This window comes from Monodon monoceros, unplaced genomic scaffold (assembly GCF_005190385.1).
Source record: "Monodon monoceros isolate NGI ecotype Baffin Bay Population unplaced genomic scaffold, NGI_Narwhal_1 Super_Scaffold_19, whole genome shotgun sequence".
Taxonomy (NCBI): Eukaryota; Metazoa; Chordata; class Mammalia; order Artiodactyla; family Monodontidae; genus Monodon; species Monodon monoceros.
Genome location: NW_021703775.1, coordinates 28,675,508 through 28,699,478, shown reverse-complemented (window position 1 = coordinate 28,699,478; position 23,971 = coordinate 28,675,508). Strand labels below are relative to the sequence as shown.

Below are 23,971 nucleotides of genomic sequence, written 5' to 3'. Positions count from 1 at the left end.
TTGTTTTCTGTATCTATGAGTCTGTTTCTGTTTTCTTGTGGGGGTTGTTTTAGATTTCATATGTAAGTGAAATCATACAGTGTTTGTCTTTCTCTGTCTGACATTTCACTTAGCATAATACCTTCTAGATCCATCCATGTTGTTGCAAATGGCAAGGCTTCTTTCTTTTTATAGCTGAGTAATATTCCATTGTGTGTATATATGTATATACCACATCATCTTGATCCATTCATCCATCAATGGACACTTAGTTTGCTTCCATGTCTTGGCAACTGTAAATAATGCTGCAGTGGACATAAGGGTGCATGTATCTTTTTGAATTAGGGTTATTGTTTTCTTCAGAGAAATACCCAGATGCAGAATTGTTGGATCGTATGGTAGTTCTATTTTTTTTTTTTTTAAAGAAGATGTTGGGGGTAGGAGTTTATTAATTAATTAATTTATTTTTGCTGTGTTGGTTCTTCGTTTCTGTGCGAGGGCTTTCTCTAGTTGTGGCAAGCGGGGGCCACTCTTCATCGCGGTGCGCGGGCCTCTCACTATCGCGGCCTCTCTTGTTGCGGAGCACAGGCTCCAGACGCACAGGCTCAGTAGTTGTGGCTCACGGGCCTAGTTGCTCCGTGGCATGTGGGATCCTCCCAGACCAGAGCTCGAACCCGTGTCCCCTGCATTAGCAGGCAGATTCTCAACCACTGTGCCACCAGGGAAGCCCTGGTAGTTCTATTTTTAATGTCCTGAGGAATCTCTGTACTGTTTTCCATAATGACTGCACCAATTTACATTGCCACCGACAGCACACGAGGGTTCCTTTTTCTCCATCTCCTTGCCAATACTTGTTATTTGTTGTCTTTTTGAAATTAGCCATTCTGACAGGTGTGAGGTGATATCTCATTGTGGTTTTGATTTCCATTTCCCTGATAATTAGTGATGTGAACATCTTTTCATGTGTCTCTTGGCCATCTGTACTCTTTGGAAAAATATCTGTTCAGGTCCTCTACCATTTTTTAATCAGGGGAAAATGTCTATTCAGCTATTCAGCCCATTTTTCAATTGGGTTGTTTGTTTTTTTGATGTTGAGTTGAATGAGTTCTTTGTGTATTTTGTTTTTGTTTTTGGTTTTCGGGGTTTTTTTTTGGCTGCACTGGGTCTTCACTGCGCCGCGCAGGCCCTCTAGTTGTGGCATGTGGGATCTTAGTTCTCCAACCAGGGATCGAACCCGCGTCTCCTGCATTGGAAGGCGGATTCTTAACCACTGGACCACCAGGGAAGTCCCTCTTTGTGTATTTTGGATATTAACTCCTTATCAGATTTATCATTTGCAAATATCTTCTTCCATTCAAGGCAGTCTTTTCATTTTGTTAATAGTTTCCTTCATTGTGTTAATCTTTTTAGTTTGATGTAGACCCAATTTGTTTATTTTTGCTTTTGTGTCCCTTGCCTGAGTAGAATATTGCTAAAGCCGACAGCAGAGAGCATACTGCCTGTTTTCTCTAGGAGTTTCATGGTTTCAGGTCTTACATTTAAGGCTTTAACCCATTTTGAGTTTATTTTTTTATATGGTGTGAGTCCAGTTTGATTCTCTTGCATGTAGCTGTACAGTTATTGTGTCTTTTTTTTTTTTTTTTTTTTTTTTGCGGTACACGGGCCTCTCACTGTTGTGGCCTCTCCCGTCGCGGAGCACAGGCTCCGGACGCGCAGGCTCAGCGGCCATGGCTCACGGGCCTAGCCGCTCCGCGGCATGTGGGAGCTTCCTGGACCGGGGCACGAACCCGTGTCCCCTGCATCGGCAGGCGGACTCTCAACCACTGCGCCACCAGGGAAGCCCTATTGTGTCTTTTTGATTAATAGCTATCTAGGGGGTGTGAAATGATATCTCATTTTTGGTTTTGATTTGCATTTCCCTGATGACAAATGATATTGAGCATATTATCTTTTCATGTGCTTATTGGCCATTTGTATATTTTCTTTGGAGAAATGTCTGTTCAGATCCCTTGCCCATTTTAAAATTAGATTGTCTTTTTTATTGTTGAATGTAAGAGTTTTTTATATTTTCTAGACACAAGTCCTTAATCAGTAATTTGTAAATATTTTCTCTCATTCTGTAGGTTGTCCTTTCACTTTTTTGATGGTATCTTTTGAAGCACAAAGGATTTTAATTTCAATAATGTCCAGTTTGTTTGTTTCTTTCGATGTCATATCTAAGAACACATTGCCTAATCCAAGGTCACAAAGCTTTACACTTACGATTTTTTTTTCTAAGAGTTCTATGATTTTAGCTCTCACATTTAGATCTTCCTTCATTTTGAGTTAATTTTTGTTATGATACGAAGTGAGGTCCAGCTTCACTCTTTTGCGTGTGGATATTCAGTTGTCCCAGCACCATTTGTTGAAAAGACTATTCTTGCCCCCACTGAATTATCTTGGCACTTTCATAAAATCTCAATTGACCAGGGGCTTCCCTGGTGGCAGGGGACATGGGTTTGATCCCTGGTCCGGGAAGATGCCACATGCCCCAGAGCAACTAAGCCCGTGCGCCACAACTACTGAGCCTGCGCTCTAGAGCACGCAAGCCACAACTACTAAGCCCGCGTGCCACAACTACTGAAGCCCACGCGCCTAGAGCCCATGCTCTGCAACAAGAGAAGCCACCTCAATGAGAAGCCCGCACATGGCAACGAAGAGTAGCCCCCTTTCGCAGAGAAAAGCCCGCGCGCAGCAACAAAGACCAAAACTTGATTGACCATTAATGTGAGGGTTTTTTTCCCCTGGATTCCAGATCTATCCCATGGATCTGTATGTCTATCCTTTTGCCCATACCAGGTTCCTTAAGATTTTCAATATACAAGATCATATCATCTGTAGAGATAGTTTTACTTCTCACTTCTTTCTTTTGAATGTGGATGCCTTTTATTTCATTTCCTTGCCCTATTTCCCTGGCTATAACCTTCAATACAATGTTGAATAGAAGTGGCAAGAGTGGACATTATTGTCTTGTTCCTGATCTTAAAGAGAAATCAATCTTTCACTATTATGATGTTAGCTGTGGATTTTACACAGATACTCTTTATCAAGTTGAGGAATTTCTTTCTGTTCCAAGTTTGTTGAGTGCTTTATCTAGAATAGGTGTGGAATTTTGTTAAACACTCTTTCTGTGTCTGTTGAGATGATCATGGGTTTTGTCTTTTATTCTATTGAATATTACATTAATTGTAATAATGTAATAATAATGTAATATTACATTAATTGATTTTCAGATGTTAAGCCAATATTGCATTGGCTGGGATAAATTCCTGGGATAAATTCCACTTTGTCATGGTGTACAATCTTTTTTATATGTTACTAGATTCTGTTTGGTAGTGTTTTGTTGAGAATTTTTGCATTTTTATTCACAAGAGCTATTGGCCTGTAGGATTTTTTTCTTTTTTCTTGTGACGTTTGGTCTGATTTTGGTATAAGGATAATACTAGCCTTACAGAATGAGTTGAAATTGTTTGATCTTTTAGTTTTTACTTTTGGAAGAGTTTGTAAGTAATTGGTAATAATTCTTCTTTAAATATTTGGTAGATTCATCAAATGTCTAAACCTGGGATGTTCTTTGTGGGTAGGCTTTTTTAAAGTTTATTATTACTAACAACCTCTTTACTTGTTATAGTTCTATTCATATTTTGTATTTCGTCCTGAGTCCATTTTGATACTTTTTGTCCTAAGAATTTGTCCACTTCAGGGAATTCCCTGGGGGTCCAGTGGTGAGGACTCCATGTTCTCACTGCCAAGGCCTGGATTCAATCCCTGGTCGGGGAACTAAGATCCCACAAGCTGCACAGTGCGGCCAAAAATATTTTTTTTAATTAAAAAAAATTTTTTTTGTTAAAGAAGAATTTGTCCATTTCATCTAAGCTATATAAATTGTTGGGAAATGATTGATCATAGTATTCCCTTGTAGTCCTTTTTGTTTCTGTTAGGTCTGTAGTAATGTCCCCTCTTTAATTCCTGTTTTAGTAATTTAATTCTTCTTTTTCTCTTAGTCAGTCTAGCTAAAGATTTGCCAGTCTTCTTGATCGTTTCAAAGAATCATCTTTTAGTTTTGTTGATTTTATCTACTGTTTTCTATTCTGTATTTCATTAATTTCTACTCTAATCTTTCTTTCCTTCTACTTGCTTTGCTTTACTTTGCTCTTCTTTTTACATTGTTAAGGTGGAATTTTAGATTATTCATTTGCGATCTTTCTTCTTTTTTAACATAGGCATTGACAGCTATAAATAGTCTGCTTAGCACTGCTTTAGCTGCACCCAATAAGTTTTGGTATGCTGTGCTTTTGTTTTTATTCATCTCAAAGTAATTTCCCTTTTGATTTTTTCTTTGACTCATTTGTTATTTGGAAGTGTGTTTCTTAATTTTCATAGATTTGTGAATTTCCCAAGTTTCTTTCTGTTATTGAGTTCTAATTTCATTCCAGTGTGGTCAGAGAACACACAATTGTACGATTTACATTTATTTAAGTTTATTGAGGCTTTTTAATTGTCTAATATGTTGTCTATTTTGCAGAATGTTCCATGTACACTTGAGAAGAATGCGTATACTGCTATTTTTGGGTGAAGAGTGCTATAGATGTCTGTTAAGTCATTTATTTATAGTTTTGTCAAGTCTTCTATTTCCTTGTTGTACTCTGTCTCCTTGTTCTATCCATTGTTGAAAGTGGGGTGTTGAAGTTTCCAAATATTATTGTTAAGTTGTATATTTCTTCTTTCAATTCTGTCAGTTGCTTCATATTTTGGGGGCTGTGTTGTTAACTGCGTATCTGTATAATTGCTATATCTTTCTGATGGATTAACCCTGTTATCATTATGAATTGTCCCTCTTTAGCTCTAGTAACAGTTTTTTGTGTTAAGGTCTTTTTTGTCTGATACTAGTATAACCGCTCCAGCTTTCTTATGGTTGCTGTTTGCAAAATATAACTTTTTCTTTCCTTTTATCCTTTTACTTTCAACCTATTTGTGTCTTTGAACCCAAAGTATATTTCCTGTAGAAGGCATATAGTCGGATCTTGATTTTTATTCAGGTTGCCCACTTCTGTCTTTTGATTGGATTGTTAAATCCATTCATATTGACTATTATTTCTGATATGGTAGGATGTACATCTGCCATTTTACTTTTCATTTTCTATATGTGTCTTTTTTGTTGTTATGGTTCCCCTATTCTTCCTTTAATGCTTTCTTTTACATTAAGTGAATCTTTTGTAGTTTAACATTTTAATTCTGTTAATGATGAGTTAAACTCTTGTTTTTTATTTATTTTCTTAGTGTTTCCTCTAGGGCTTACCATATACAATCTCACCTTAGCAGAATATATTTTAGACTTACATTAACTTAATTCCAAGGAGATACTGAATATCCTATATGTCCTGTATATCTCTATTTTCTCTTCCACTTTTTTGTAATATTATTATACATATTACAACCTGTATATATTACATATGCATTGTTACCATTGCTTTATGTAATTTTACAGCCTTTAAAGAAGCTGAGAACAGTATATATTTATAGATTTTGTTATACTAATTTTCTAATTTACAATTTCTGGTTCTCTTCATTTGTTCCTGTGGATTCAAGTTAAAATTGTACTTTCTGGGACTTCCCTGGTGGTCCAGTGGGTAAGACTTCGCACTCCCAATGCAGCAGGCCCAGGTTTGATCCCTTGTCGGGGAACTAGATCCCGCATGCATGCGCAACTAAGAGTTTGCATGCCGCAACTAAGAAGTCTGCATGCCACAACTAAAAAAGATCCCACATGCCGCAACAAAGACCTGGCGCAGCCAAAAATAAATATTTAAAATCTTACTTACTTATTTTCTTACTCCATACAGCTTTGCTCCCATCTACCTCCTTTGTAGATGTAGTTGTTATTGTGAAATATGTTTCTATATGTTATAGGCCCAACAATACAATTATATGTATATTGTTTTATACAATTTCTTTTAAAATCAGTTAAGAGAAAAAGGAGAAGAAATACATATTTATATTGTTTTTTATAAGTACATAACTACCTTTACCAGTGCTCTTTGGGTTTTTTGTTTGTTTTGTTTTTGTTTTACAAGGATGCAAATTATGGCATGGGGTCACTTGCTAGTAGCCTGAAGAATCTCAATTAGTAATTCTTGTGAGGCAGGACTGCTAGCAAAATATTTTCAGTTTTTGTTTTCTGTTTTTGGGGGGTGTAGGCAAAGTTTTTATTTCATCCTCATTTTTTTAAAGATAGTTTTGCTGGATATAAGATTCTTGGTTGACAGTTTTTCTCTTTCAGCATTTGCATATGTCATCTCACTGCCTTATGACATTATTTCTGATGGGAAGTCAATTGCTTATCTTTTTTGGATCCCCTTGTATGTGGTGAATCACTTTTCTCTTGTTGTTTTCAAAATTTTTTCCTTGCCTTCAGCATTTTTAGTATGATTGCCCAGGTGTGAATCACTTCATGTTTTTGTACTTTAAGTTTGTTGAGCTTCTTAAATGTGTAGATTAATCTTTTTCAACCATTACTTCTTCAAGTATTTTTTCTGCTCCTTTCTCTCACTTCTCATCCTGGTACTCCCATTATGTGTATGTTGGTGTGCCTAATGATGTCCCATATGTATTTTTCTTTTTTTTTTTGAGGATCTGTTCATTTTTCTTCACTCTTTTTATCTCTGTTCTTTGAATTGCATAATCTCTATCCACTTATCTTCAAGTTTGCTGATTCTTTTTTCTGCAAGTTCAAATCTACTCTTGAGAATTCCTAGTAAACTTTTCATTTCAGCTATTGTATTTTTCAATTTCAGAATTTTCATTTGGCTCTTTTTTTAAAAAAATAATTTCTCTTTATTGATATTCCTTATTTGATGAGACACTGTCATACTTTCTTTTCTTTTTAGTATGGTTTCCTTTAGTTCTTTGAAAATACTTATAACTGTTTTGAAATCTTGGTTTGTTAAGTCTGATATCTGTGCCCTTTCAGAGACAATTTCTGTTGTATGCTTCTTTTTTTACCCCTGCTTATGGGTCATTCTTTTTCTATTTCTTTGTATGTCTCATAATTTTTTGTTGAGAACTGGACTTTTTAAGTAATATATTGTAGCAACTGTGGATACTGATTTTCCCGCCCCCTCTCCACGGTTTGTTTGTTGTTGTTTTCTTGTTTATTCATTTAGTGACTTGGATGGAATATTTTAGTGAAGTATTTTTCCCCATCAATGTGAAGCCTCTGATATGACTGCTAAGAGGATGCAGCTCTGGATATATGCAGGTAACTCTGGGATGGCAGTAGTTTTAGCAGGACTCTCTCAGACTGTCTCTTTCCCTGAGTTCTCTGTTAAACTGGCTGTCTCTGCTGGTATCATACTCGACTTTTAGGCTCCACTAATTGTCAGCTTATTGCTCTATTGTCAACAATGCCCTACGACATAAATTGCTCTAGGGTCCGATTCAATTAAACTTGGGCCCCTTTGTGAAGGTAGTTTTAAAAGCCATTCTTTGAGGTTTGTTCTGACCCCAGGAGGGCTCTTCTAAGATTTCTCTTTCCCTGGTTCTCTCTGGTAAACTAGCTGGCCTACAGCTTGTTGTTTTTAATTGCTTACAACCAGAATCTCCATTGTTTTCAGAGCACTCTTAAGTTTGAATGTCCCCATGCTCTGTTCCAAATAAAGTCAGTGATTTTTTTTTTTTTTTTTTTTTTTTTGTGGGTTTGTGGCTTGTGGGATCTTAGTTCCCGGAGCAGGGATTGAACCTGTGCCCCCTGCAGTGGAAGCATGGAGCCCTAACCACTGGACTGCCAAGGAATTCCCTAAAATCAGTGATTTAGGGAAGAGCTTCGGAGCTCTTAGTTTTTATGGATTGACTGGGCATAATCTCTGAGTCTCTGTTGAGGAGCTGAGGGCAAGGACAGTGGCTCATATCTCTCAGAATGACATCCGGCTTTGAGAGCAGGGTTCTGGGCACTGGTGGTAGCCTCTGATCCTGTCGATGGACATTTAGGTTGCCAGTAAGCCTCTCCCAACACAGAACCCCTGCCCCATGAGCATGTAAGCTGGGACAAGGGTGATCAGTATTCTCAGACTGCCATGCCTGAAATGAAGCCTCTGCCCGTTGGTGAGGGCTGGGTGAAGGAAGGGAGCCCCAATCTTTTGGCTACACTCACCAGGAATTTAGCCTCTACAACTTGGAGCAGAGAAAGGAGGCATTGGTGAGATGCTGGCAGCCTGCTCCTCTCAGTGAGATACCATATCTCTTGACTGGGAGCTGAGGGGAAAAGGAACCCCATTTTCTTGGCCACACTCACCTGGATCAGAGCTTCAGTCATTGCTCTGAGATGGGGAGAGAGGAGGGAGGGAGCAGGTTGTAGCTTAAGTGCCACAGACTCTCACTGTTCTCGCTGAGATTTAGTAGATTTTCTTGAATAAGTTTCTTCATTTGCTGTATGCCCTTAGGAAAATTTCCAGAGACTTTTACAATTGATTTGTAAAATAGTCTTTACCAGTTACAGTAGGACAGTGGGTCAACAGAGCGCCTCATGCTACCATTCCAGAAGTGGAAGCTGGGCATAGGGATTTGAGACAAACTCACTGTAGCTCTCAGCAGTTCAAGGGACATTAGAATTAACATTTTAGATCCCTTCTGGGGTTGTTAGAATTAAGCATGATACTGTTACTGAAAGCTTCATGATAACCTCCAATCTCTGAGACACTCGGTGGTGGGTTGAAAACACCAGCCCAGCTATGGTTCTGCTGATCCTTTGGAATTGCTCTGAGGCTGAAGCAAAGGATTCATTCAGATTTGACGCCTTCATTGAGAGTACTAGGGAGAACAGATAAGAAAATGGGCACACAAATCTGAAAAAGGCCTCACTCTGTGACCTTCTTTCCTCAGGGGTTCCTGTCCTGAACAGGCTCCAGCTCCATGCTCACAATGTAATAGGCACCCAGATTCCTGTCTTTCTCCAAATCTGGTCTCAAGAGGCAGGCGTTCCCTCTCCTACCTCTTAGGACCTATCTTCCAAGCTTCCTTTCTACCGCAGATGGGAGTGTTTACCCCATCAAGGTAGCATTATTCCTCCCTCCCACAACTACAGCTCAAACTACCTCAAAATCAGTCAGCCCCGTTTCCTATGCCATTACCACCACAGCCAGAAACCAGACCCATCACTCGAGGACTTCAAGTGCTTGCAGCCAAGATCCCCTGTCCTACTACCATCCTCAGACAATGCGCTAGCACCAGCCAGGCCACAGGGAAAGTGCCAGCCTCCTCCTGCCCTAGCCCAGGTGAGTGTGCCCCTGCTCAAACCAACCAGTCCTGGCGTCCAAAGCACACCCACCCCTTAGGAACTGGTCCCAATGTCCTCTGGGGTTCCACAGTGCCCTGGCCCACACAGCATCTTCCAGGGACCACCTCACTGGTCCCAATAATTTGTTTCTATGGAGAATTTAACCTCAGGAAGTTTTTACTAGTCGGGCTTCAGTTAAAAGTGATAGAAACAATCCAAACTAGCTTAAGCTTTGGAAGGATCTCGGAGTGGCTTCGGGAGCAATGAGGAGCGGGCCTTGGGCATGGGACCGGGATGTGGAGACAGCAGGCTCTGAGGTCCTGCTTCCGTTTCTCTCTGGGTTTGCCTCTTCCCTCTGCCTTCCATCACCCTTGCCTGGAGGCTGTCAAACCAGTTGTTCAGGAGATTATACCCTCACCATCCCCTTCCAGAGAGGAAATCCACCCGCTCTGGGCATTTTCTGCCATCTGCCCTCCCCGTGGTCTGGCTTCTGTTGTTCCATCAGGCACTGTCTGCCCAGCCGCATGGCTCTAGCTCTGGCCAAGGGGTCTTTAGGGTAAAAGCCATCCTCTCCTCCCATCTCCCCCCTGCCTCACTCTGTGACCTTCTCTCCTCAGGATCATCTGCAGCCTCTGGCCTCCTCAGGAAGAGGACTGAGGCAGGAATGCCTCAAAGTCCTTCTCAACCCTGGCTGCATGTGACAATCACCTAGAGAAATTTACAAAACACCAACTGCTCAGGCTCTAAACCAGATCAATTAGTTGACCCTTGAACGACGTGGGGGTCAATCCTCACCTAACGTAGAGCTGGCCTTGCATAAACGCGGTTCCTCCTTATCCGCAGATTCAACCAACCAGGGACCATGTAGCATTTACTATTGAAAAATATGCACGTATGAATGAACCCACGTTGCGCAGTTCAAACCCGCGTTGTTCTAGGGTCAACTTGTAATTTGAATCGCTAGACACAAGTCCCCCACATTGATATGCACCCCCCCACCGCCAGGTGATTCCAATGTACAGCCAGGGTTGCAACCACCGCTATAGAGACCGCAAGATACCCCAGGTGAAGATAAAGAGCGTTTACTTGAAGAGGTCCTGAGATACACCCTCCGACCCCTAACACAGACATAAGGTCTTGCTGCCATTGTTTGGATCCTCGTATTCCAAAAGCAACAGCCCAAAGAATCCCTCAGCTTCCAGGAAATCCTCAAAATCTGTCCCTGCAAAACATTGTCACTTTATCTTACTTTGAAGCCAGTTGCTAAGGCCCCAACTGGGGCAAATATCCAGTAGGAGTTGCTGGTTTTCAAGGTGCTCAGGAGAGGTGCTGGCTCCTTCTGACCACTGGGATTGGAAGGCAAGTGGGCTACGAAAGGAGGTTTCCCTGGAGAGGGGGAGAGGTCCTTCTGGTTGGAGAATCTGCATTTTTGTCTCTCCTTGCAGGTCACTGTGGTCATAATAGACCCTCTCCCCTCCATCATAGACCTTCCCAGTGGAAACACTGGGAAGTCCGGTGCAGAAGGAAGAAGGTCGTTAGAAGTGGGTGGTGTGGCCAGATAAGCCTAGAGTCGACCCTGGGGCCTCAGTAGCCCTCTAATAAGCTTGGGGTCTGTTTCCCCTGAGAAGGGGCGAGAATGTGGATGGTTCAGTAACACTAACACTGATTCAAGCAACATTTATTGCTTGGCTACTTGACCAAAGTCACGTGGCTGATTTACAGTGTATCTGTTTCGCTTCAGGTGGAAGTGTAAGGGAATAGAAAACCTTGCTGGAGGGCAGTTTGGAAACGTATATCAACAGCTAAACAATGTTCATTCCCTTTCACTTAGTAATTCTACTCCCAGGAATCCATCCTAAGAAATCAACCAGAAATGAGCCATTTAGTTTTCGGCAGCACATGTGAAATTGACAGCGCATCCATCACGATGTTGGGCTCCGGTTGCGTCATAATACACGTTTAGTATGTGGACTGACAATGGAAGCTGGCTCATAATTTAGCGCTGAAAGAAAAGAGGCACAAAAACGTATACAATATGCATACACGTAGAGTAATAGACCGTGATTTCTGTGGGTGGTGGTATTGACTTGTAATATCTTCATTGTCCTTTCTGTTTTGTACAATCAGCACTTAACCAATTTTATAATCATAAACAAAAGGTAAGCGTCTTTCAGTGTGGGGTGTGTGCGATGTCGAGTCTCCAGGACAACTGGGCCGCGGGGGTGGGGTGGCAGGCGGGGCGGCGCCGGGGTCGAGGAGGCGAGCGGGGCCGACACCGCGACCCTCGCCCGAGAGCGCCCGCCCGACACCCAGAGCGCGAGCTGGAACCTCGGCGGGCGGGCGGCACCCCGCAGGCGGCGGCGCCTCTCAGGGGTCGTCCCCATGCGGCTGGCGGAGAAGGTGTCAGCTAGGTGCGGCGACTCGGCGGCCCGGCGGCCCGGCGGCCCAGGTGGGCCTAGGAGCGGGTGTGCGGGCGTCGGGGCGCGGGAAACCGCTCGGGCCTCCCGGAGCGGCTGGGCGTGGAGCGCCTGGGGTCGGCCGGGTCAGGCTCGCCTCCTGAGCGCTGCCCGGGGCCTTAGACGACGGTCGCGTCCCCATTGCCCTGCCGCGCAGCGCGCCCTGGCCCGGCCTCCAGAAAGGCCTTCGGGCACGTGGGGGCCTGGCCCGCGCGGGCCCGCAGGCCGCCGCTGCCCGGCTCACTCCCGCCTTCCTCCCCGCGCCTGCTCTAGCTCCGTGAGTCTCGCCGAGGTGTGGGACCAGAGGGCGATCGGGAGCTACCACGAGCTGTTCGCGGCCTCGTTGGGCAACCTGGAATGGTTGCGGTTCTGTCTAAATCGGCACCGGGGGAAAATCCCGGCCGATGACAAGGTAAGGGCTCGGAGCTCAGGGGCGGGGACCGAAGTCGTCTCCACCCCACAGAGAGCTCCGTACGTAGTAGTTACCTGGCGAAGAGTGACAGTGGAGCATCCGGAGATGTCCTTTTCTGGGTAGACGGTCCTAATTCACCTTCCGACCGTCTGGAAGGCCATTTTGGGGGGAGCGAGGAAGGGTGAGCGATACGGGAGTGGGAAAGGGGTACGTGCGATTCCCCGGGGGCACAGAGAAGAGGGGGAGGGTAACCCCAAGAAATTGCTCTCTAGGTTAGGTTGTGGGCCCTGGGTGCCAGTCCTGCTCAGCCTCTTCCCGCCTCCTCTGGCCCCCACAGGGTTTCACTGCCATCCACTTTGCAGCCCAGAGCGGCAAGCTTGCATGCCTGAGGGTCTTGGTAGAGGAGTACAAGTTTCCCGCGGACCTGCCCACCAACAATGGCCAGACACCTCTACACCTTGTCATCCACAGTGACAACAAGACCGTGGCCCTGCCCTGCATTCACTATCTGATTAAGCAAGGGGCGGCCCTCAACACGTGAGTCCAGCCTGTGAGGGGAGAGTGGCCTGGAGCCTGGGCAGATAAGAACCCCACCTCCAGGCAGGCAGATCCAAGCAGGACAGGCAGCGGGGCTGTGGGGCGACAAGGACTGATTCCCACATGAACAGTCAGAGAGCCCACATGGTGTCGTGGTTAAGAGATTTTGGGAGAGGACAGACCTAGTTCGTGTCCCAGCTTTGCTACCTGCTACCAGACAGAAAAGCCTCAGGCAAGTCACTCAACCCTAAGCCTCAGTGCTCTGGTTCCCTGTACAGCCTCTGGTCTGTACACTGGAATCACCTGTGCCAATGTACCAATGCCTGTGTTCCAATCCAAAGGTTGTCATTTAATTGGTCTGAGGTGTGGCCTGGACTCTGGAAGGCTCAAAAGATCCCCAGCTATTTCTCATTTGCAGCAGAGTTTGGGAACTACTTGCCTCAGTGTCTTCAACTGAAATTTGGGGGGATGACAGTGCCTATCACGTGAGACTATTGTGATAATTGAGAAAATGCATGGAAAGCGCATGGATGGCATATAGGAGACTGCATTCATTCAAAATACTTATCCAGCTGTAATGTGCTAAGCGCTGCGCCAGAGCTGAGGAATATAATGGTGAACATACAGCAATGGTCCCTGCCCTCGTAAAGCTGATATACTAGCGCAGGAGCAGACAGCCAATTAGCAAACTAATGAATGAGCAAAATGACAGAGTGTGGTAAGTGGTTATGAAGGGTATAAACAGGGTGGTGGGGTGGTGAGTAAAGCGGGCAGGGAGAAGATCTATTTGGGAAGAGCAGTTACCTCTAAGGAGAGAATGGAGAGGTGAGCCAGCCTAGCAAAGCCAAGGAAGAGTGTTCCAGGCAGAGGTGTAAAGGCCATGCTGGGAGAGAGTGGGGCAAGGTCAGAGGGCAAAGTTGGGGAGGAAGCAGGGCCCCGGCCATGCAGGCCTTGTGGGCCATGGCTAGGTGTGGGGAAGGGGCAGGAGGGCTGAGTGGTTTAAGAGGAGATGAGGTTAGTGGTCTCTGAGCTCCAGCCAACCAGCTCTCCTTCTAGCATTTCCTCACGGTCACACACCCCATAATCAGACTTTTGCTGTTCATTTAGTACAAACTCTCCTTCTACAGTTGAAGAAACTGAGGTACAGAGAGGAGAAGGGACATGCCAGGGTCACCCAGTGGACTGGTGGCAGAGCAGGCCTGGAAGCTGGTTGGCTCACCTATCTGACAGGCAGATGCCCTTGGTCCTTCCTTTCTGCCCTCCTCCCACCCCCACCCCGGCGGGGCCCTCCACAGTCAGACATGCAACGGCTCCACACCCCTGCACCTGGCAGCCCGCGAGGGCCTGCTGAGCTGTGTGAAGGTCCTGGTGCAGAAAGGTGCCAATGTGCATGCCCAAGATGCCATGGGCTGCAAGCCCATCGACTACTGCAAAATATGGAACCACCGCATCTGTGCCCGGTGAGGCTGTGAGAACCAACCCTGCCTGTCACCCTTCCCCAGGGCCCTCACCCAGAGCTGAGCATGTAAGAGGAGGGTCTGGGGATGAGCCTGCAGAGGGCGCCTCTCCCCAGGATGCTATTCCCAGGGCTCTCCACAGGGCCTCACCCCTGGGGTTTAGCACTGCCGTGAGGCCCCAGCTCCTCGGCAGGAGGGTGGTGATCCATCAGACGCTTTAGCCAGAGGGGCCTCGGGCAGTGGGGATGGGTCATCTTGCTCCTCTCACCTCTGGCAGCTCTGCCCACTCCCACCCAGGCCCTCAGCAGCAGCCAGTCTTCCCTGCCCAGGGCGAAGCTGTCACTGGGGAATGACATGCCCCCGCCTCGGCACCAGGTTCTTGAAGGATGCCATGTGGAAACAGGACAAGAAGGACTTTGCCCATGAGATGGGGAAACTGAAGAGGCTCAAGAACCAGCTGGCCATCATGGAGGAGGACTACCTGACTGAGTATCAAGTAAGGGGTAGGGCCAGTAGGACGGGCAGCGGCACCGGCCATCCAGGCATGTGAGCAGAGGAGGCAGGGACCCACATGCACAGTTAGTTAGAAGAGTGGCTAGAAGTGGTCCCATCCAGAAGAAGCCTCCCTCACCCCCTCCTCTGAGGAGGAGGGCGCCGAAGGGATAATGCCCAAGAGGACTCTTTAAAGGTGGGCAGCAGTTGGCCACATGAAGAATCAGGAAAGGACTAACCTGGTAGAAGGAACAGAGAGCCCTGCGGAGGGGCATAGGGGCACATGAGAGTGTGGAGTTTGTCAAGAAGTGCAAATTCAGTACAGCCAGGGGATCAGATGTGAGCTGGAGACTGACAAGCTAGAGACCCGGCAGGGGCCCAGATCAATGTCAGACCTCAGCTGGTACAGAAAAGGAGAATAAAGGATTTTAAGCAGGTATAACTACACAGGATGTAAGAACCAGAAAACCCCAAAAGAAGATGCTGGGAATCCTAAGTGGATCCAGGAGTTGGGAGGGCTTCGGGGCTGGCAAAATCCGGTACTCCAGCTCTTCCAGCTGCATTCCTCGCCAAATTTCCCTGTCCTACCCTCCGCTGTGTCACCCAGCCTTCATAGTCATGTATGTATCCAGAGGAGGCAAAGCACATCTGTTCCTGTGGCTCTAAGATTTCCCAGAAGCCCCTTGAAGATCTCCCCTTATCTCTTATTGGCCTCAACTGGATCACGTGTCCATTCTTGTTCCAATCCCTAGAGCTAAAAGAACGCCATGTGTTGACTGACTTATGTCTGGGGCGAGGCTGATGGAATTATTATGATTGGCTTAGCCTAATCAGAGCCTACATCTGAAGCTGGGTCAATCTCCAAACCACCTGACTGCTTAGCAACAGTCTGGGAAGTGAGACACTGAGATGGGGAGGGGGGAAGGGATCGGTTCTGTGACAACGAGTTGAAGGTTCAGCTCTAGTGGAGGCAAGGACAGAGAGCATCACCACCCAGCCTGGAGAGCCAGCCAAAACTGTCTCTCTCCCTACACTGACCACTCAAGGCCCACCACTTCCAAGAAGCCTGCCCAGATTAGCTCCATCCAGTTCCTAGCCTTCCAAACTTTTCTGCTTTCTCCTTCCAGGGTCAAGGATAAGTCTACATCACTCATTTGCCTTTTTCCCCATCAACCCAGAGACTCTCTTAGGGCAGGACATGTCTCCACCATCAGACTGGGAACTCCTTTAGTGGGGGTGGAGGCTGGTCTCCCCCATTAAGACTCAAGTTTTTCCATAGGGCAGGGACTGTGTCTCCCCCCTCAAGTTGGAGACCTCACCTAGGGCAGAGGCTGTATCTCCATCAGATTGGAGGTCTCTCCTATGGGAAAGGCTCTGTCTGTCCCATGAGCCCAGGGGCCCCCTCCAGGCAGTGGCTGTCTCCCCAACAGAACAAGGGCTCCCACAGGCAGGGGTTTCTCTCATCAGACTCTGGGTTCCCCGGAGGCAGGAAGGTATCTACTCAGTCAGAAACCTGAGGTTTCCCGGGCTGCAGCCACAGGGCCCCCTTCCACAGAAGCACACGGGGAGTAGCCCTCCAGAACTATCTCGTGCCTTCTGATATTGCAGAAAGAGCACCAAATTCTGAGAGAAGCTGACTTCAAGAAGTGGCTCCATCGCAAGCTGCTGCCCCAAGGCCAATCCCTGATCCGCAACACTCAGGGAGAGCCCCGTCCTCCACCCCAGGCCACTGTGCTCTCCAAGACCCCCAAGCACGGGGCACTGTGGCCTCCCAAGAGCTTCTACCCCTCCCAAGAGGCGTGCCTGCGGCAGACACTGCAGCCCAGTCAGCCCTCGGTGATGCCTATACCCACCTGCAAGCAGCTCATGGTCAGGCGGCCCAAGGTGTGGAATCTCAGCAACAACCCTGTCAGGTCCCCCACCGCCCAGATCGGCTACCCGCAGGGCATCCGCCTGGGCGTGCATCCCGACCCCAGGCCGGAGCACGACTTCCGCTGCTTCCTCGAGGTGAGGTCCGACGGGCACGGCGGTACGCTCCTGCGCACGGTGGCCGGCAACCAGGTGGCGCCTGTGCCCCGGCTGCCTTTAGAGGTGATAATCCGTGAGCTGTACCCGTCGCTGCAGCCGTGCAGGATGAAGGTACCCCAGGGCTTCTGTTCTGTCACCATGAGAGAGGTGCCCCGGAAGCGGCGCCTGGGTGATGGCACCTTCTGGACCGACACTCTGAGCATGAACCTGCGAGAGACATTTGACGAAGGCTTCCTGGCAGCTGTGCGAGCCCATCGAGGGCTCCCCACTCTGCCCTCCCCCAAACCACCCCCCACTTAAACTTATTTTGGTAGCCTCCCGACTGGAGGCTGCCCAGTGAAGGCTGAGGTGTGGTGATTCTGTATGGATGGGGAGGAAGGGGAGTGCCCACAGGCTGCCCACCCCCAAGCTCAAGGATCGGAGCCCCCTCCCCGACAAAACCCAGCTCCCAGGTCTCCCTTCTCTCCACAAAGGAATCTCTTGGACTCCCCCAGGATCTCCAAGTTAGGGCAGTAGGCCAAGGCTCAGAGTGGGGATCCTCCTCTATCCTGGGCCTTACCATTGTAAAAGTGACACCTTGGTGTCCCCATTTCCCTTCCTCACACCCAACAGCTCACCAGGGACAAGGATTCCAGGATGAGGGACCACTGGGAAATTCTGCCTCTTGTTCATATTAAGTCCTTCCTGCTGCAGGTTCTAAGCCTCACTCTGCATCTCCAGAACAGGGAGGAAGAGAGCTAACGTGTCACCCTGTCTTTGGCTTCCCTGCCACTATGGGCTGCCATCCTTCACTCCCAGCTGCCACTGGGGTTTCTGCAGCACAGGGAGGCACGGGCAGCCTTTCTGGAGAAGGGAGGGAGGACCTATGGCTTCAGTTTGAGACTGAAAGCACTTGTACTTTCTCCAGGAAGCTATCCTGGGTCCCCTGCTATCCCCTGTACACACCACTACAAATCATTCATTAAACAAACATTTATTGAGTACTTTCTATGTGCCAGGTGCCAAGCTAGGCACGGTTGATACAAAAACTGAAGGACGATTCCTGCCCTCAAGGAGCTTACAGTCTAATGGGGAGATAAACCAGTAAGCAGGCAAGTAAGCCCAGAGTGATCTGTGTGGTGTGCTGGAGGGAGAGGGGACATTCAAAGTTCCTTGGAGGAAGTGAAATCTAAGTTGAGAACTGACAGAGAAGGTACTCAGGCGAGCAGAAGAAAGGGAATTAAAGTGGCATCTCTGGATACAGGAGGCTGAAAATCAGAATGCAAGGTGGCAAGTGATGAGGCCAGAGAGGCGAGCGAGAGCCGGGACACCACGAGCCTCACGAGCCATGCTCAAGGGTCTGGACTTTATCCTGACGGGGGGAGCCATGGAAGGTTGTAAGCCAGGGAGTGACTAGATCAACCATGCATTAGAAAGACAACTCTGGCTGTGGGATAGAGAAGCAGAAGGAGGCCGTCACAATAATCCAGGTGAAAGGTGCTGACAGAGGGGGTGGCTCAAATCAAGAGATGTTAAGAAGGGAAACTTGACAGTTGTTAGAGATTGGATGTCAGGGCAGAAAGAGAAAGCAGGTTTCTGGTCGGGCTCCTGAGTGATCTTGGGGCCAAGGCAGGTACCCAGAAAAGGCAGGTTGCAAAAGGTGGCACCAAGTGCTATCTGGGCCATGAGAGTTGTCTGTGTGCCCAAAGGCAGCAGAACTGTGGTTCAGAGGACCGAGAGGGATGCTGGGGCTGGCTGTCGGCTCTCAATTCCTTGAAACCATCAGCACGGATGGGCTCCTCCAGGGAACACACGACCGAACCCTGAGAAACCCCACTGCGCGGGGGGTGAGTGGAGGGGCCTGCACAGGACCCGGAAAGGAGCAGCCAGAGAGGGAGAACCAGCCACAGAAGTGCTTGGGACGCTGGGGGTGACGAGCCCCGCCCGATGCTGCACAAATCCAGAAAGAGGAGATATGAAGAGGGTCCGCTGGACTTAGCACAAGGTCACTAGCAACCCCCAGAACACTGGCAGTGGAGTGAATGGAGGGCAAAGCCACACCATTGGGGTGAGAAACAAAGAAATGGACAGCAACGGAGAGCAAGGCCAGCTGCTGGCCAGCAGTCAGGACACTGGCCTCCAGTGTCCTCCACCTTGTCCTCCCTTGTCTGCATAGGACAAAAGGGCCTGGCAATCTCAGTGCCACTGAGAGAAGGCCAAAATGTACTGCTCCTCCCCAGGAAAGGGGAAGGCTGGTATTTTTAAGAGAACGGGAATGCTAGACCCAAGGAAATGAAGGGCTACGGTGGGACTTGAGGCAGGATGTAGAGGTAAGATTTTCAAGCACAGAGGTCTTCCCTGTGGCTGAAAGGTACCACATGCGTGCAGTCCATCTCCGCACCTGTCTGCTTAGCTTTGAGGTATAGGACATGTCTGGTAATGGCTCTCGTGGGGACTTCATTCGCATATGTACTGCTGAGTACTTGTAAGGCACTGTAGTTGGAAAGCAAGGTCAACAAATGCTGGCCTGTGCCCAGGACCTGGCCTGCCGTTTTAGAAGACTGATCACCTCCCCAGGAGCCAAGACCACTCAGAAGAGAGGGCCAGCCCTTGTGTGCTCTTAGAGTGACAAACAGCTTCTCTCACCAGCCCTGTTTCTTACAAAACAGGCGGTAGCCCAGGCTGCCAAGAAGCCAATTTTTAACGTTTCTCCTCGAGCCTGAGACAGAATTCAGCCAGAAACCACTCTCTTCCCTAGGCCAAGACTTATAAATAGGATACTGTATACGTTCTCCTGAAAAATCCAACCCAGTCCCACACCATCCCCTCTCTGCCCCCAGTCTGACAGTCACGGAGCCCTGAGGAAAGAAGAGATGGAAGGAGAGAGAAGGGGATTAAGAAAGGCCGCATCCATCCCCACTCCCCCGCCTCCCACTCCAGGCTCAGCTCCTCATCTCTGTCCCCTTCCCACTAAGGGCCACAAGAACAGTCCCTTCGGAAAGGCAAGACCCAAACCCAGAAAAGGAGCCCCTGGCGCAGAAAAGCCAGTCCAGGCGGAAGGTCAGCAGGAAGAAAGGAAGATGAACTTTCAGGGTATTAAGGCAAACAGGGCCACCTAGAATCTTTATTCAAACGGGAATCAGCACTTGGACAGAAATCACAGTTCAACAGCAAAACTTTCTCTTGCAAGTGCTAAGCCACGGCCCCTCCCCATGGCCATCTGCCCATAGCAGTTATCACTGTCTGCTCTCCAGCTTCACGGCCCCTGCCCTGCCTGCCCTGGCTGAGCCAGAACTCCGGACCCATCACAGGAGGGGGCGGGAGGGCCACAGGAGCTCAGCTTCTGCACACCCAGGTGGACCACGGCCTCCTGGCTAAGCAGGCACCGCATCCTCCCTGGCACCCTCTTAGGCCTCAGCCTCCGGCAGCATCAGATCTGAGCCAAGCTGAGCTTCCTGAGGACGGTGGGGATGGGGGCTTCCGGGGGAGTCGAGGGAAGGAGGGCCAGCACTGGGGGAAGGTGCCTTCCAGCTCCCGGCACCCACCTACTGCAGAAGCCCAGGGGCCTGACTCTCCTGATCTTGCCCCAGCATCCCCTCCGCAGAAGTTCAGTACATCTTCTGCCGACTGGGTAGAATGGCCTCTTTGATGAAGGAGAAGACAACCAGGATCCCTAAGCGTTTGCCCCGCTTGCCTTTGGTGAAGTAATTGGAGACCACGTCATCTGTGGAGACACAGGCAGGGAGATGAGAGAGTGTGTGTGTGTGTGTGTGTGTGTGTGTGTGTGTGCGCGTGCAGGGAGAGGAGAGAGTGTGTGTGTGTGTGTGCAGGGAGATGAGAGTGTGTGTGTGTGTGTGTGTGTGTGTGTGTGTGTGTGAACACAGCTCTGCCCACCCACCCAGAGTCCAAGTGTCTCCATCACAGGGCGGGCTCCAGCTCCCCCAGCAACTCAGGCCTTGCTGGCGTCCTCCCACCATGCCTCCCACCTTACAAACCCCTTCTCACCTCCGGGCTGCATGGTGGAGGGCAGGACGTTCTCCCCAGCCGACAGTGACACAAAGAACGCAAACGGGATTATCCACAGACAGAAAGTGAAATAGGCCAGGACCTGGCAACAGAGACACTGAGATGAGGGTGCCCCTGGAGATGCCAAGGCTGGGCCAGGTGTGCTCACCATGTATCTTAGAGAGGCGGTCAAGTGTGCCCCACACTTGATCTCTGAAGGGGACCAGGGCCCGGGAAGCAGAGACAGGACACCCCCAGACATGGAGAAAATTCAGTGGGGAAAGGTGGAGACCAAAGATGACTGTGTGGCCACAATCCCCAAATCGTGGTCACTAGGACAAGCAACTCCTCTGAACCAAAGGAGGCAGATGGAGGGCAAAACCATGAATGACCCATGTTCCCTAGAGAAGCGACCTTGTTCTTCCCCAGGGGTTCAAACTGGAGTAGCAGGGTTCAGGGTTGTGGCCCACCCCTGCCCTGTGAGGTCTGCGTCAGACCAGGCCACCCCACCGCCCCTTCCTGACCTTAGGATGCTAGGCTGGGATGCTGGCATCCCCAAAGGACTCACTGGGAGACAGCAGTGTCCTCCCCACCGCAGCCAAAGGGGTCCCTGCTTCTCATCCTCACTGCTTTCTAAAATCGCCTATACCATTTTTTTAAAAAATGTGTCATCCCTGAATAAACTCAGTTTCAAATCATAGTCAAGTTCACAAAGAAATCACGCAAGTCCCTTTTACTCGCTCTGTCCCGGTTAGTAGTTTGATGACGTACTGAATACTTCTTACCTCTGAGAAGGGATAATACTCCTCTGCAAAAAACTGAAACGCTAGGCAATGATTCACCACCACTAGCCCTGTTGAGGGAACGAAGAGTCATTTATTCTGGGGTGGATAACATAAAGCAGACTTTCAACCTTCACAAGGCCCCGGAGGTTGGAAGCCGACTCTTAGTCCTGACCTCACACCCAGCTCAGAGTATGGCTCCGTGCCAAGCGCACTGCTGTCCAGAACCCAGTTTCCCGTCTGTTAGAATGGAAGAACTAGCCCCACCCCACCTGCCCGCTGCAGAGGGCACGCATGAATCCAATTAGAAGTAGGTAAAACACTCTTTGAACATTATAAAAATGAGACTCCAGCGCTACACACTCCAAAGCACGGTGCCAGTTGACCTGGTCTTTAGCGGCCATGAGTCCTGAAGAGAGCTCCGCAGGGCTGTGTGGGAGGGTGTCACGGGCGTGCAGAGCACACGCTCCCAAGGAGTCCACTCCAGACGGGGCAGCAGGGAGGAGGCTCTCACTCCTCAGGAATGAAAGGGCACAGTTTGCTAGACGGTTTGCAGTGCAATCTTAGGGTTCCTCAAAATTCTGGGGGAGGGGTCCGTCCTCAGGATAAGGTTCACTGGTGTGAACTGGTATGTTCTGGATCCCACCACCTCCTTAGCATGCAGCCAAATTCAGAGAGAGATCCCGGGGACTCGCTGCTCCGAGACAGGCATTTCTGCCGGTTCCCACGGTGAGGTGAAGGGCAGGCACCAGAACAAGGCATCCCCTCACACCCAACACCCCTCACATACACCTCACAGCCAACTGCCACGAATCTTTCCTCTTTTCTCCTCTCTTGCCTCTCCCCTTCTAAGGCAGACAACCACAGCTCTGCCGCTCCTAGCCGCGCTCTAGGGCGAGGGCATACTGGAAGATAGGATGGTACCTGACACCCACAGATCTTCAGAAAAACTCTCCCAGGCATCTTGAGGGCAAGTCAGGGGAGTGACAAAGGGAAGCCAAGGGAGCTCCCCAAGGGGTGGGAGGATTGGGGAGCACCCTCCCCCCTGGGAAGACGCAAGAGGAGCCTGGTCTCCAGGGAAGGACTCCTCACACCAATCCCCGCAGAACAAATCCTCTGGTGGAATCACACCAAGGCACTCAGTCCTGGCTTTAACACCATGCCCTCCTTGTGAGTGACAGTCTCTTTCCAGATTCTCTCACAGAAACAGAAAAGCAGCTCTAAGAAACCCCAATCAATCTGATATCTTGACCAAAGGCTATGATAACCAGTAATGATTAAAGGGAGAAAAGGCAATCCCGCTAACCAGATACTGTCTAGAACCTTTTCCGAGAATAACTATAGCATCTATGTGCCAAATGAGCCTGCTAAACATCACTGAACAGATGGAGAAGCTAAGGCCAGAGAGGGGAAATGACTCCCTGGGGTCAGAAACTGGTGGCAGAGCAAAGGCAGGAAGGCCAGGGTCCTCCAAACTGGGTCTGTCAACCCCAAGGCAGCTGTCTGCAGGGACCCCCAGAGCCCCAGGAGGCTCGTCTTAATCACAACTTTGGGCCAGAGGACTGGATGGGGAGCTGCCTGCAGGCCAGGGAAAGGCTTTGGGCTTTTCCTGGCCAAGTGGTTTCTTAGGGGCTATAACTGCTCGGCCAACCCACCTCTTTTCCTTTCTCAAACCCTTTGTCAAACTTACCTCCCTAGGAAAGCCCTCCCTTTCTGAGTACCCCAGCTCCCCAAATTCTAGTCATTAGAGCCAACACGGGCTCTAGGCTCCTCATGTGTGAGAACCCCAACCTCCAATCAGCCTGGTCTCCTGGAGGACCTCAGTGGTTTGCCTCTTTTCTTTATATCCCCTTCAGTGCCCTAGACTGAGCTGGGCACGTCCAACCAACTCAGTTGCCTCCCCAACTATGTCCCCTCTCACCGCACGACAGGATGAAGTTAGGCGAGGTCAGCATGATGAAGGGGAAGGTCTGGAGGAGGCCAAAGTAGACAAGGTTGGTGAAGAGGCCCACACCAATCATGTAGGTGGGGAAGCGCTCAAAAACGTAGAGGCCAATCAGCACAGCTGTGGAGAACTGAAAACAACCAGAGGCACACAGTGTGGGGAGCTTCTTCCAGGCAGCCTTTCTGGACTCACTAACCCCCAGCCTACTCAGGGCAACACTCTGTTCATGTTTCAGTCTCTCCTTGTTTCACAGCCACAGTTCTGACCTCCCCAGCTAGTCTCTCAGCTCCCAAAGGGCAGCACTTTTCAATCTCAAAGTTTGTTTGACAGCAACCCACAGTAAGAAAAACAGTTTACACTGTGACCCCAACACATGTACATATACATGATCAAAGTTCAGATTTCAATTCTAGTCTTTCCCATTCCTTTTTTTGTTTTTTGTGGTACGCGGGTCTTTCACTGTTGCGGCCTCTCCCGTTGCGGAGCACAGGCTCCGGACGCGCAGGCTCAGCGGCCATGGCTCACGGGCCCAGCTGCTCCACGGCATGTGGGATCTTCCCGGACCGGGGCATGAACCCATGTCCCCTGC

At 48.8% G+C, this 23,971-nt stretch overlaps 2 protein-coding genes across 4 annotated transcripts in view; one reads left to right on the top strand and one right to left on the bottom strand.

Annotated features, from left to right (window-relative positions):
* Positions 1-11,671: 11,671 nt before the first annotated feature.
* ANKRD53 (ankyrin repeat domain 53) lies at positions 11,672-16,971 on the top strand. Its single transcript, XM_029231606.1, has 5 exons — positions 11,672-12,157; positions 12,495-12,694; positions 13,990-14,154; positions 14,527-14,647; positions 16,252-16,971. Exons 1-5 carry the CDS (start codon positions 11,672-11,674, stop codon positions 16,969-16,971), a joined length of 1,692 nt encoding a protein of 563 aa, XP_029087439.1.
* A 679-nt stretch (positions 16,972-17,650) lies between these two features.
* The window catches only part of TEX261 (testis expressed 261), a 33,162-nt gene continuing 26,841 nt past the window's right edge, over positions 17,651-23,971 (bottom strand). For 2 of the 3 annotated variants that reach the window (XM_029231678.1, XM_029231679.1), the window contains 4 exons: positions 23,359-23,512; positions 21,441-21,508; positions 20,656-20,758; positions 17,651-20,374 (listed from right to left, as the gene is read on the bottom strand). In XM_029231678.1, coding sequence (XP_029087511.1) covers positions 20,259-20,374; positions 20,656-20,758; positions 21,441-21,508; positions 23,359-23,512 — 441 coding nt within the window. In that variant the 3' untranslated portion in view covers positions 17,651-20,258. The remainder of the gene's footprint in view (positions 20,375-20,655; positions 20,759-21,440; positions 21,509-23,358; positions 23,513-23,971) is intronic. The other variant, XR_003794860.1, reaches the window with a different exon arrangement.